The sequence below is a fragment of the Notechis scutatus genome, chromosome 1 (assembly GCF_049901735.1).
Source record: "Notechis scutatus isolate UNSWTSFEM ecotype Mainland chromosome 1, rNotScu1.2, whole genome shotgun sequence".
Taxonomy (NCBI): Eukaryota; Metazoa; Chordata; class Lepidosauria; order Squamata; family Elapidae; genus Notechis; species Notechis scutatus.
In genome coordinates, this window is record NC_142009.1 from 25,953,351 (window position 1) to 25,966,948 (window position 13,598).

General features: G+C 46.4%; 1 protein-coding gene across 1 annotated transcript; it reads left to right on the forward strand.

Annotated features, from left to right (window-relative positions):
* Nucleotides 1–959: 959 nt before the first annotated feature.
* On the forward strand, nt 960–13,001 carry LOC113414615 (uridine-cytidine kinase-like 1). Its single transcript, XM_026671594.2, has 15 exons — nt 960–1,114; nt 1,468–1,667; nt 2,221–2,327; nt 2,489–2,659; nt 4,503–4,574; nt 4,787–4,976; nt 5,400–5,461; nt 5,928–5,944; nt 7,663–7,761; nt 8,023–8,116; nt 9,795–9,857; nt 10,530–10,652; nt 10,758–10,865; nt 11,468–11,624; nt 11,880–13,001. Exons 1-15 carry the CDS (start codon nt 1,059–1,061, stop codon nt 11,951–11,953), a joined length of 1,593 nt encoding a protein of 530 aa, XP_026527379.1. The 5' UTR covers nt 960–1,058; the 3' UTR covers nt 11,954–13,001.
* The last annotated feature ends 597 nt before the right edge of the window (nt 13,002–13,598 follow it).

Below are 13,598 nucleotides of genomic sequence, written 5' to 3' on the forward strand. Positions count from 1 at the left end.
AACAGTGCCCTAACATATTTCCTAAATGTTAGTTTAAATGTTAGGACATTCTCCCATTAGTGATTCAATGTTTGAAAGAGTGCTTTGTTGTTGTGCCAAAATGAGAGTAGACTTTGTAACACTTTTAACTATGACTGCATGATGCTATGAAGACACCATAAACTGCTAGCAAACTGCTAGTTGCATTGTTAGAAATGGAAATTATGGTTGATGATTAGAAGCTACAGTTAGTTCAAAATAGAGAAGCTTGGTGATTGTTTGGTGCAAACTACTGCTATTTAGATTACTATCACATCAATGCTACAGGCTCTGGTGACCAATACACAGGTGCATGCAATTCAAAATACTGATTTTGGCTTATAACTCTATCTAGCTTAGCAGCCAGGTTACCTGCAGGATATCTGCCTCAAATAGATCAGAGGAGAGCAGACATTTATACAGTACTTTCCCCTAATAGCATCTACCATATGGAACATTTTTCCAATGGAGATTTGGATGGCACAATCCCGCCTCAGGAAAGCAGTTAAAATGGAGAGAATGGTGAATATTTCTTATTTTACTGGTAACTACATCACTTATAGCTGTCACGACGGATAATCTTCACTTCCCTCTCTTTTATACCTAACTGTGACATGTCTTCCCCCTCCCTTTTAATACCTAGCTGTGACATTACACTTTTTAAAAATTTTATTCCGTGAATTAGACTAAGCAGACGGTGACCCAGGAAAGTTACACCATTGGCAACCAGACATTTTGGCTGTTACTCATAGTCGGCAGATGAAAAACGGGTCAGTTTCAATTCCCTCCACAACGAGCAACCTGCAAATTCCGCACGGATCTTGAAAATGGCTTCCCCGAGGGGAAAGCTCGGAGTCTCGACAATAAGATCCGCCGCCCCCCCCGCTCTCTCTCGTCTTTTCTTCTCTATGGTCTTCCTGGAACTTGACGTTTCGCAGTGCAGGGGCGGTGTCGACAGTGCCAAAACGCGCGCCACGCCTCGGCGTTCTCCCGGCAAGCTGTGCGGCTGCAGGCAGAGGACTGGCGGGAGCGTGTCCGAGATGGCGTCCGCGGACGGCGTGGTCGAGGAAGCTGTTCCGGCTGCGCGGCGCAGCAGGTGAGGAATCCGTGCGGGTAGAGCGACCCGAGGGCATCGCAGGCGGATGCCGAGCGAGTTCGCCGCCGTCCCTTGTCCGCTTCCCTTGGAAAGTGTCCCCCCCCACTCCCGGGTTAAAATTTCCTCTCCACAGTCGCGGCCACGTACTTCTTCCGTCTCCCATTGCATGGCTTAGTTCTCCCTAAGCACGTTGGGAGGCGAGCCCCGGATGCGTCCGGAGACGCGGCATGACAGGGCGGCGCGGGTTGCAGGTGGCTGGGATGAAGTGCAGAAGAAGCTGCGCCGTGCGTGGTTTGCTTTGTCGGGCGGGGCGGGATAGTCTTCCCTAATGTGTCGGTTTCCCTCCGGCTCAGCGGGAGCAGAGGAGCCGCCCTGAACAGCCTTGTCGGCCGCTTGCCGCTCACGCCGTCGCTTTCCCCACGGAAAAGGACCACCAGCCAGTCGAAAACGGAGCCGCCGTTGCTTTGGACCAGCAAGCGCACCATCTACACTGCTGGGCGGCCGCCCTGGTACAACGAGACTGGCACTCCCTTCAAAGAAGCCTTTGTCATTGGTAGGGAAATCGGTGGCTGCTCCTTTTCTCCTATAGGTGGTGGGGTGGTGGTGGTCTGTTTGAATCCCTTATGAAATTTATCCAGCAACTGGGAACTTTCAACTGAAATTTATCCAACAACTGAAAATCCAGTTTCCCTGCCTTTGGATACCTACTGGTTTCTAATTTTCTGTACCGCATTTCCCCTCCCTTCTTGAAAAGTTGCAGCTTTTTGCATAGAATGAGAGTCATATGCTGAAATAAGAGGGTTTTTTTTTTTAAAAAAAATCAGGCAATTCTGCTGTTTTTGGCCATATTGGTAGTACCACACCTGCTGGGTTTAGTTGTACATGTGTTACGTGGGTCACATCTATGCATGCCACTCTGAGTAATGCTGTTGGTGAGATCTGCATGCTGGCTTCTTTCCCACTAGGGAGATTGAAGGGGGGATCATTGGAAATCCAGGCACACTAGGCAGTAAAGAATAAGAGGAGAGGGAACATGTCTTAGGGCTGTTCCTCCAGATTGTCCTCTTCTCGTTAGCTTGTGTTAGTGGTGTTTTCATCTTTCCCAGGCTTGTGTGGTGGCAGTGCATCTGGCAAGACTACAGTGGCCAACAAAATCATTGAAGCACTAGATGTGCCTTGGGTGGTGCTCCTCTCCATGGATAGCTTCTACAAGGTGGGCTGGTTAAAATATCTTGGCCCAACTCCCTCAACTCCACCCTTCTCAAAGGCAGAGATGGGAGGAAGTGAGAAAATTGAAGTCTAGGAAACCACCTCTGCAGTACTGATCCAGTCTGTTCTCTTCCCTGTTTTCTGATGTCTCTGGTGCTCTTCCAGGTGCTGAACAAAGAAAAGCAAGAGCAAGCTGCTTGTAATGAATACAACTTTGACCACCCTGATGCCTTTGATTTTGACCTGCTCATCAGTGTCCTACGGAAGCTGAAAGAGGGCAAGAGTGTTAAAGTTCCTGTATATGATTTTACCACACATAGCCGGAGCAAGGAGTGGGTATGTAAGTGCAGAAGGATGTCACGCTATTTACAGCAATTTTTAGAAATTAAAAGGCATCCACTCCACTCTTCTCTGGGGCTTTATTAACTCTGTAAGGTATTCTGGTGTTCTGCAATTGGCTAAAACTGCACAAATACATAGAAGCTTTCGGTTGGAGGGGTTGTTATAGACCAGATGCAAGTCACCCAAGCTCCTCTAGAGAATGCAGAATCATAGCTCTAAGCATCTACCGTAGCAAAGATCGCCAATAATGAAAATTTCTGGGAATGGTTCACATGTGGAAGCCTTAGATTCCTCATTCCTGAGGTAGATTTTCTATTCTAATGTGGAAATGAAATATCTCCCTAAAATGACTGTATACCTTCTACATAAAGACATTAAATTGATTTGCCTCAATGTTTCTCAAGTGTGTGGACTTCACCTCCTAGAATTCCCCTTTCATTTCACACATCTTCAAACTGCTGAGGTTGAGAAGCTCTCGGTCTATCTTACCAGTTTAGTTTCTCCAGGTATGGGGAAAAAGGAGTTTCTCACAGTCAGGAAAAAATAATACAACCTGATTCTAGCCCTGTTTTTATAAAAAGGACTATTCATTTATTTAATTACAACTTCTTTCAACCAGTGAAAATTAAAAAGTGTTTAATTTAAAAAGATGTTCTTTATCTTAGCTACTATGCTTGCTTGAATTGGCAGGCTTTTCTTCTTTTGGAGCCTGATGAGGTTCAAATGCTGCCCGATCTTTGGAAGGAAAACTGCATTTGACTAACTGTATAAATGGTCTTCACCAGTGGTGGGCTGTTGCTGGTTCAGACCGGTTTTAGCGGTAGTTTTGACTTTCAGCTGGCCCCACCCCGCCTTAGCCTGTCCTGTATTTCTGTGTTTTTCAACTCAACTGATTCGCGCTGCACAGTGGATTTCCGCACCTCAGCTTTTTTCTTACTGGGGCTGCCCTAGATGGTAAGCTGTAAAGGTTCAAATTGGTGCTTTTTTAACGCTGCACGCATGAAGCACACATTCACAAAATCAGTTGCAGCCCACCACTGGTTTTCACAGAATGTCTCACTTTGTATTTTCTGTCCTAGTTCATATAATGAATTCCATCTTGCTTTTTAAAATGGAAGTTTTTCTAAAGCACTTTCTAAGTAAACTCAAAATAGAATTTAATATGATCTGAAAAAGAGCTTACCAATATTTTTATGATGTCATTAGTTGATTTTCTAATGTCAGGGAGAGTCCATCTGAAGTAGGCTATGCTGTTTTTGCTATGATAATATAGTATTCATTGAATGCCTGATCTGTTTCATTTTGGGGACTGAAGACAGAAAATAGAATTATAGTTCTGCTCATATTTCACCTGCTTGCTACTGTAGGGAGTCTGTAACTCTATTTTTTAGGTGGAGGAAGTTAATAGACTAAAGATGAATATATTTCATTCAATACAAGAAAGGTAGCAAATAAATTCAATAAATAATATTTCTGGAATACAGTGGACCATTCCATTTTTGTTTAGGAGAAATTACTTATCACCCTTTCCTGAAAACTGATAGTCACAGGATGAAAATAGTGCTGCTAGAGGCTTTTCTGCCTCCATGGGTGATTTGAGGGCTGTGTCCCTACTCCATTGGCAACTATTACATTTGAAAGCTTTGTTAGATTGTAAAGTCTTATTGTACAAGAAACAACTTAGTGTGAAGGGGAGGGCATCATATTGGAATTGAACTTGGTTCCTTGTAAGTAAGAAGTTTCCCTGTACCCAGGAAGAGCGTCTTGGATCAGAGTTTCTTCTGCGTTCTGATTTCTCTCCTTAACTTTAATTGACATATTTCTCCTTTCTTTGCAGAAAATAATCTATGGGGCCAATGTAATTATATTTGAAGGTATCCTGTCATTTGCCAATAAAGAGCTTCTACAGGTACTGAATAGGGCAAAGATAACAACACATTGGTAGGACATGGAGCAACTTGGGTAGATGGGCTCCCTATTAAATTTGTGTGATAAATGCATCTACTTTGTGGGAAGTAACTTGTAAATGAGTGTAAATGTGCAAGCATTTGAATAATTTCTAAGATAAGGCTTTGGTCTCTTAAGATAAGGCTTTTCCCCCCGTCCTTGTGACTTCTGCAGCTCCTGGACATGAAAGTTTTCGTGGACACAGACTCCGATATCCGGCTTGTACGGCGGTTGAAGCGGGACATCATGGAACGTGGGCGGGATGTGGCAGGTGTCATCAAGCAGTACAGCAAGTTTGTGAAGCCAGCCTTTGAGCAGTACATTGAGCCTACAATGCAGGCGGCAGACATTGTGGTGCCTCGAGGTGAGAGGAAGAGGAAAGGCTGTTGATTTGTTCAAGGTGCAACATTGGGCTGTGTTATGTGCCAATGCTCACTGAAAGATACCCAGGAATTTTGAGCATAAACACAAAAGACTACAATTTAGTCTCCTGGTTTCTAGCCCAGCACCTTAGCACCCAAAATGGTTCTCATGAAAGGTTTTAAAACTAAGTAAAGATTAAAAACAAAGTTTAATATCTATGACAAGGGAACCATTTGCACCTTCAAGACCTTTAAGGAGCATTAAAAAAAAATCCAGACTGATTGAGTTATGGGATATAGGAAAATAAAAAAAAAGATGAGACCTGCCATTGAGCTATGAATGGTAATGGTGAAATATTACCTGAGGTGCAGACATCCCTCGTTCAGAACTTTTGGCTTTTCAAACTTCCTTTATTTTCTTCCAGGTGGAGAGAACTTTGTGGCTCTGGACTTGATTGTTCAGCATGTTCATAGCCAATTGGAAAAGGTGAGGAGGAGGAGGAGTCTTGGGGAGGGAGAAAACACCACTGCTGCAGAAAGCCCCATTCCCACATGGTTATTCCTCTTTGTTGCCCAGTATCTGCTTTTTGTTATTATAACCCAAAAGACTATTCACTCCCTGCCAAGAACTTATCCTTTCCCCATATCCTGGAAAGGCATCCAATTCCTGGCCGTTGCTCCCCTATATAAGCCACAAAGTAAAGATTGAGGCTCATGGGTTTCCCTAGAATTCTTCCACTCCCAATGGCCCTACCTCCACATGGTTTTTGTCCCAAATTAGTAAGCAATAGGGAGATGGGGAAGAATGGCGCCACCATTTTATTATTTTAAGCTTGGCCTTGGGGCAAATGTTGCTGTGTGCAGTGACCGGCTGTTCTGTTTTGTTTCACTTCCCACTACTCCCTGCCTTGTAATACTGCCTCCCGGTGTGGGCTCCTCCTCCTACCGCCCAGCGTGAAATCACAGTCAGGTATGGTGGCACCCTTAAAGAAATAGAGCTAGTTCCTTCCTCCTCTTTTCTTCTCTCCCCCACCTTCTTCATCTTAGTATTGTTCTCTGACACCCATCAAGCCAGCCAGTGGGAGAGCAGCTGGGTGTTGGGAAGAATTGCTGGCATTATCTGGTGGGAATATGCAAGGAGATCAATACAGGCAGTTGCTTAGGCTGAAGATTCCTTAATGGGCACGTGCAAACCTCTGACCTCTTTGGAACCTCACTAGACTATGTTAGATTTGTACTCTTTTTATTGAGAGTTCATCTTTGCCGTCTTTCTTTAGGATCAGACTTCTAAGTAGAGCTCTCAGGAAGGGTGCTGCTTGATAGCCTCACTTTCTCCTCCATGTCAAGGAAATATTTATTGCCAACACACACACACATACATACATACATACATACTATATTCAGTATAAGTCGACATATAAGCGAGGCACCTAATTTTACAAAAAACTGGGAAAACTTATTGACTGTATTAGCCGAGGTGGGAAATGCAGCAGCTACTGGTAAATTTCAAAAATAAAATAACTAATTTGGAACGATCTCACTATCATGAAAGGTTTAATTGATTCACTAACCCAAAGAAGAAGATGATGATGACAGCGGAGGCAGGAGTCACTCTCTTCCCCTCCTCGGAGGCCCCTGAGTCAGGAGTCACTACCACCGGCGCGCCCAGTCCGCGCTCGGAAGGAAGGCAGCGCTTTTGCCTTCCCTTCCCGGCTGGCTGTGGAGTCGCTGCCCGGAGCGACTCCACACCATTTTTTTTAGGGAATCTGACTCGAGTATAAGCAGGGATTTTCAGCACAAAAACTGAAAAATAGTATACAGTACATACATACATACATACAATATATTATTATTATATAATATATGGGGCTGTATTTAAGGGAGTTTCAATACATTCTGAATTCCAGCCACATTTCCACAAGTGTAAATTTGCATACCAAAACGGTATACCTTTCAGCGAGGTTGGGATGGAGAAGAGGAAGTTCATTCAGTCATTTAAGACGACTTGCAGTGAGCTACTGGGATCCCAGCTGCTCTCCCGGTTTTGGTACTGTGGGAGCGTTCTGCTGTTCCTCTGCCCCGTGTCTCAGGCAGGAAGCTGCTGCCTTGTTGCCCCCCCCTAATGCACTCTGTCTATCTGTCTCTCTTCTGTCCTGCTGGGCCTGGGCACCTGCACCAGAGGAAGCTACGCTGGCATATGTGAGGACACTTGGTCTCCTTTGGCTATTTCCTGCTGCACCTTCCTCTCCTTGTGTACTGTGTTCAATTTTGAGGGGACGGTGGGAATGGAGCAAGACTAGGGGGCTCTTTGTGTTATTTACTGTGCTCCTGTTTTTTAATCCAGTAGTAGAAAGATAACTTAGCTGTGCCTGACTTTCATGAGTGGGCACTGGAGACTTTAGTATGCTGTAGTTGCTGGGAGAAGTTAGAGCAATTTATAATTGCTCATAAGCGGTTTCATGTCCTAGGTTACACTATTTGTCTTATTAGAAGCAGGGAGGGGAACCTGAATTTTCAGAATTTATTTTGGATCCAATTTTTTTCTTTGTGCACAAATGTTGGGGGGAGGGACCTTATGAGCAGGAATGATGTTTTGCATGCAGAGCTGTTATTGTAGGGCCAGCAGAGACATTGGTTCTTTTCTTCCACGTGACTCATCGTTCTTTTTTTTTTTTTTTTTTTGCACAGAGCAGCCTTGGCCTCTGCTCATCAGGGACAACCATTGCCAACAACCTTAAGTGTCTTGGAGAGCACACCGCAGGTTCGGGGGATGCACACTATTATCAGGTACTAGGCAATGTGTGTCAGTGGGGGTATGCTTGCCTCTGAGACAGGATAGAGGCCTTTGGAGAGGGAAAAGTCCAACAGTTTGTGTTTTAGCAGCTACAGAGGAGCATCAGAGCTGCTTAAGGAAAAGATGAAGGGCTTGGGTTTCATAGGCAAATTCAGAGCTGTCAATGGTGACAGGCTTGCTTTAGATAAAAGACATTTTCTGGGATGGAATCCTAGCATGGAATAATGTTTCTTTTACTTCTGTTTGCTTTGCAGGAACAAGGATACCAGCAGGGATGAATTCATCTTCTATTCCAAGCGTCTCATGCGGCTGTTGATTGAATATGCCCTTTCCTTTCTACCCCTCAAGGTGTGTGCTTCTCCCACTCATTTAAGATCACACACAAACACTCCACTTATCTTACAAGTGGCAACAGAGATGCCACAGACCATCTAACTCAGGGGTGGGCAAACTTTTTGGCTCGGGGCCGCATTGACTTTTAAAATTTGACAGATGGGCGGGTCAGCACAAGATTTTTGGGAATGCCCCCCACCCCTTCCCCCTCTTCTCCTCCTTCCCCTCTCCTCGGAGGCCCCCTGAGTCAGGAGTTGCTACCGCCGGCGCGGCTCCGTGCGGCTCAGTCCCGCGTTGCCTCGGGAAGGGAAGGCAAAAAGGAAGAGCCGCGGCGGTGCTTTGCAACGGGAGCAGCGGCACCGGAGGCTCAGGCTCAGCGGCTCCTGGTTTTGCCTTTTACTTCCCAAGGCACGCGGACTGGAGCCGCCAGAGCTGCGCCAGCGTAGCAACTCCTGACAGCCCCAACCGGACACCTGAGTGGAGCCGGATGAAACTGCCTGTTGCTGCTGCCGGAGCACCGCCGGGTCTCCTCCTCCAAGCAGCCCGCCCGGCTTCCCTTCCGCCCGCGCAGCTCGGGGCCAGGCGCGGCGCCCGCGAGTTAAAGGAAGCCGAAAGTTGCTGGGAAGTTGCTCGGGTGCTGGGAGCAGGCTTTTAAAGTGCCGCCCGAGCAAAGTTTAAGCCTGGAAGCCCCGGAAATCCGAGCAACTTCCCAGCAACTTTCAGCTTCGTTTTAACTCACGGGCGCCGCCCGAGCCGCACGGCAGCCCGCTGGGCGGAACCCTTCTCGCTCCTCGGTGGGAAGATGCTCCAGCCTGCAAACTTTGCCTTTGCAAAGCCCTGGAAGCCCGGAAAACCGAGCAACTTCCCAGCAACTTTCGGCTTTGTTTTAACTCGCGGGCGCCGCGCCTCACCCCGAGCCGCACGGCGGAGGGGAAGCCCGGAGCGCCGCCAGGTCGCCTCCTCCAAGCAGCCCGCCCGCCCGCCGGGCTTCCCCTCCGCTGCGCGGCTCGGGGCCAGCGCGGCGCCCGTGAGTTAAAACGAAGCGGAAAGTTGCTGGGAAGTTGCTCGGGTGCTGGGAGCAGGCTTTTAAAGTGCCACCCGAGCAGGACTGCCGAGCCGGAAGCGGGGCACCAAGGCAGGGCAAGGCTCCACCAGCAGCGGCCTAGCTTTAGGTGGCTCCAAGCAGCCCGCCCGCCCGCCGGGTGGAACCCTTCCGCTCCTCGGCGGGAAGGCGTTCCAGCCTGCAAGCTTTGCCTTTGCAAAGTTTAAGCCTGGAAGCCCTGGAAAAAAGGGGATCGGCGGGGACTCACCTTCGGAGAGTCGCACTCGAAGGTGATTTCGAACTCCCAGCCGAGGCCTTTGCAAATTTCTTTTCTTTCCTACCCCTAGATCGCTCCGCACTGTTTTGCAGCTTTGGGGGCCACGCGGCACAGGGCAATACGCCACGCCCAGTGATTTTTTTTCAGGGGCAGCGATTTTTTTCAGGGGCGGGCCGCATTGGACAGACCAACGGGCCGGATGTGGCCCATGGGCCGTAGTTTGCCCACCCCTGATCTAACTCCTACCTGCATATGGGCTGGTTCTTGTGTTCTTGGTTCAAGCATGCCTCAGGAAGTTAGCCTTGCATGGTTGCCGATTTGGCCTTGTCAGCTCCTTCTGTTCCAACCACAATTGTCTTGATTTTTTTTTTCAGCCAGTTACTGTAGAGACACCACAGGGGACAATTTATGATGGAAAGAGATTTCACAGGCAACGAGTAAGTGATTTTTTTTAAAAAATTGCCTCAAAGGGGCCTGTAGGATAGTATCTTTGTAGGACAGAATAGGGAAAAGGTGGTGAATTGACAAATATAATAATAATGGAATAACAGAGTTGGAAGGGACCTTGAAGGTCATCTAATCCAACCCCCTGCTCAAGGAGGAAACCCTATATCACTTCAGACAAATGGTTGTCCAATCTCTTATTTAAAACTTCCAGGGTTGGAGTACCTACAACTTCTGGAGGCAAGTTATTCCACTCATTGTTTTCTCAGGAAATTTCTCCTTAGTTCTAGGTTGGTTCTCTCCTTGATTAGTTTAAAGGAATTGCTTCTTGTTCTGCCTTCAAGTGCTTTGGAGAATAGGTTGACCCCCTCTTCTTCATGGCAGCCCCTTAAATATTGGAAGACCTCTAACATGTCACCCCAGTCCTTCTTTTCATTAAGCTAGTGAAGATCAGTCTGTTTTCTATAGATTAGGCCTTTCGGTGAGTCTTGCTTAGAAAAGTCTACTTTGATTAGTAACTGCTGGAGATGCAGCTGGGATTTTCTTCATGGAATAAAAGCTTCTGTCACTGTGTTACAAATACATAGCCATGTTTTGCAGCACTAGATTTAAGTGGTTGCATATTGACAAGGATCCTGGAAGAAAGCTGTTTTCCCCTTTTATAGATCACTGGAATCTCCATCCTGAGAGCAGGTGAGACCATGGAGCAGGCTCTTACAGCTGTCTGCAAAGATATTCGCCTGGGAAAGATTCTCATCCAAACCAACCATGACACAGGGGAACCTGAGGTGAAAAAGATGGAAGGGGGTTTGGGGAGGGAGTTAAGATAGTTTTGAGATGGAGCTGAGTTATGGATAAGATTATTCTCCTGAATTCTTTTCTCCTCTTGCCAGCTGCATTATCTCAGGCTGCCCAAAGAGATTAGCGAAGACTACGTCATCCTGATGGATAGCACTGTGTCTACAGGAGCTGCTGCCATGATGGCTATTCGGGTGCTGCTGGTATGTTGAGGCCCAAGTTACCTGAGATGAGTGGTTGGTTGGTTGGAATTCTTATGTTCTTGATGTTGTAAGCCAAGACAGACTGATGAATGCAGCTAATGTGGATTGGGGTTACGTACATGACAGGCATTGATGGTTAAAGCTGTCATTGAAAATGGTTTGGAGAACTCAGAATAATTTGACCTGCAGTCTGGATCAGTGGTGGTATTCAAATAAAGTTGCCACCGGTTCGGTGGCCGTGGTGCTTTGCGCGCATGCACACACTTTGCGTGCACGCACGCGCCAAACGCATTTTGTGCAGGCGCAGAGGCGTTCTAACTTGCCTCCTGCAAGCCTGCATGATGGTGGTCACTGCAGCAGCTGCCGCGCGGCGGTATTCTGCGCCACGCAAAGCAGCTGCGCTTTGAATTCTGGCCATAAAAGTGAGTATGGGAGCCCGGGCGGGCGGGTGGGCCAACCACAGAGCAGTGAAGAGAACCAGTTCGGTCTCCACTGCTCATCGCCGCTACCGGTTCTCCAGAACCGGGCAGAACCGGTTGAATACCACCACTGGTCTGGATGGAAGTCATACAAGGACTGCTCACAAGTGCTGTATCCCACAGGATCACGATGTACAAGAGGATAGGATCTTCTTACTGTCTCTGCTGATGGCAGAGATGGGAGTCCATTCCGTTGCTTATGCTTTTCCCCGTGTGCATATCATCACCACAGCTGTGGACAAGAGAGTCAATGAGGAATTCCATATCATCCCTGGCATTGGTAAGCAGTTGTGGTTTTCTGACACTTTGTTTTGCTCTGGCTGGTTTGGTGAGCCAGATCAGGCATTGTCTAGCTATAGCATTCATGTTCCAATAAGTGATTCTGTTCGGCTGCTTTAACAATAATTTTTGTCTTAGGTGAGGACACTGCAAGATTAACACTTACTGTTTGATGCAGTGTGGTGGGTATTTCCATGGGCCAGAAAGAAGTTCCTGAGCTGCATCTATTACAAGCATGTAATTCATGTTTTATTAGGGAACTTTGGAGATCGTTATTTTGGCACAGATGGCATCATCCCCTGGTATGAGAATGACGACATGGATTGCTGACCTGATTCTGCTGGACAAGGCTTTATTTCTTGAGTATGGGGTGTCTCTTCTTGGCTTGACTACAGGCATAATGCTATTGCCCTGGTCCTTTCTTTTCCTAACGACAAGCTCTACTAGACTGCTCAGCAGTGGTGTAATTTTGATAGCACTTCCTGCTATATAATACACCAACTGGGATGGAAACATTGCTGCTGCTGCTACCTTCCCATTCACAGTCTCCTTCGTATTTATTGGTATTTATTGGGGCATTTACTTCACTGTACTACTGCTTCCCATCTGTTCTCTTTTTTCAAATGCAATACTTTTATTATAAAATAGTATAAAGAATGTAAGAATTCGTATGAAACATGATTTCATTGTGGGCAGCAGCATCATGGGTGCAAGCGGCGGGAGCGAGATGAGGCGCTGTTCTGGGAGGCTAGAAAGGTGTCCGGCTCCATTCTTCCTTCAGGGACCTTCCTCTTGGATTTGACTTCAGAAGGCTACATGAAAGGATCCCTTTGGGTCACCTGGTTGCTTTCATTCAGCTTCAATGTGTAGCTTCAGCAGCATCTTGTCCTCCTATCAAGGATGCTGTAAGAAAGTGTATCCCTGCAAATCCATTGGATTTTTCACTGATCTGGTGAGCTACTGTGTCCTTTTATATGTGTTTCCTCACTGGCTGATGTGCAATGCAAGCCGGCTTCTGCACGTTGACCTGGGGTTCCTAAAATAAATTGATGCTGACTTATACAGGATCCTGTGATCTTGACAGTTTGTGTGTAAATTGCACTTGTCCTCCCTAATTTATGACTGCACAAGCATTTGGGACCATAGTGTTGCTATAAGGGACCTCATGCTAGAGGCAAGTGCTCTACACCCAAAGCCAATACTACCGTATTATTAGTGAAAGCCAGAGCTACATTTGCCTTCCAAACCAAAAAGTGGCTATTGGCCTAACATTGGGCCCGCAACCTGCAGTCCCTTATCCTGATCTGTTTTTCAGTACTGTACTCAGCTGACTTGGTTTTTTTTTTTTTAATGCCATAATAAAAGATTTACACTGCTACTTGGCTTTATCTCTTTGTAATTGGGATCTTAGCTGGATGTCTTTCAGGTGAAGACAAAAAAATTATAGAGTCTGGGTGGTGGTGTACTGTTATCCAGTGACCAGGAGTTGAGCTCAGCTCTATGGCATCAAACATTGCTGCCAATATTCAAGATTTGGTAAACTGAGGATAGAAGAACACAAGCACTTGGTTACTAGATTGCCATTGGCAGGATCTGTTGTTCAGTAGGAACAAAACCATTGCAAAACCATGTCTCCAATCCCTACCTTCTTGGTTCAGAAGTCGTATGAAGTGCCAGGAAGGCAACACCCTCTATTCAAATACAGATGGGTAATTCATTGGAGCAACAAATATTTTCAATTCCATATCCAAATCGGGAAAGGACCAAACAGTCCACTTCCGGATTATTTACAGATGCAATCTTTATGACCTCAAAAAGAGACTTTCAAAGCAAAAGGGAATGTCTTCAAAAGGGAGGGTGAGGGATTCATCACTGTTGTTCTCAAGACAAGTAAATTCTCTCCTCTGAGATATTTAAAGTAAAAAAGGTAAAGGGTTTCTCTTGTCCAGTTGTGTCCGACTCGAGGGCGGTGCTC

Excerpts from the sequence above, each read along its gene's own strand:
- LOC113414615 (XM_026671594.2), top strand. The coding sequence starts at position 1,059 with ATGGCGTCCGCGGACGGCGTGGTCGAGGAAGCTGTTCCGGCTGCGCGG. Across the intron at positions 1,668-2,220 it reads CAAAGAAGCCTTTGTCATTG|GCTTGTGTGGTGGCAGTGCA; the intron begins GTAGGGAAATCG and ends CATCTTTCCCAG. Across the intron at positions 11,625-11,879 it reads CCATATCATCCCTGGCATTG|GGAACTTTGGAGATCGTTAT; the intron begins GTAAGCAGTTGT and ends ATGTTTTATTAG.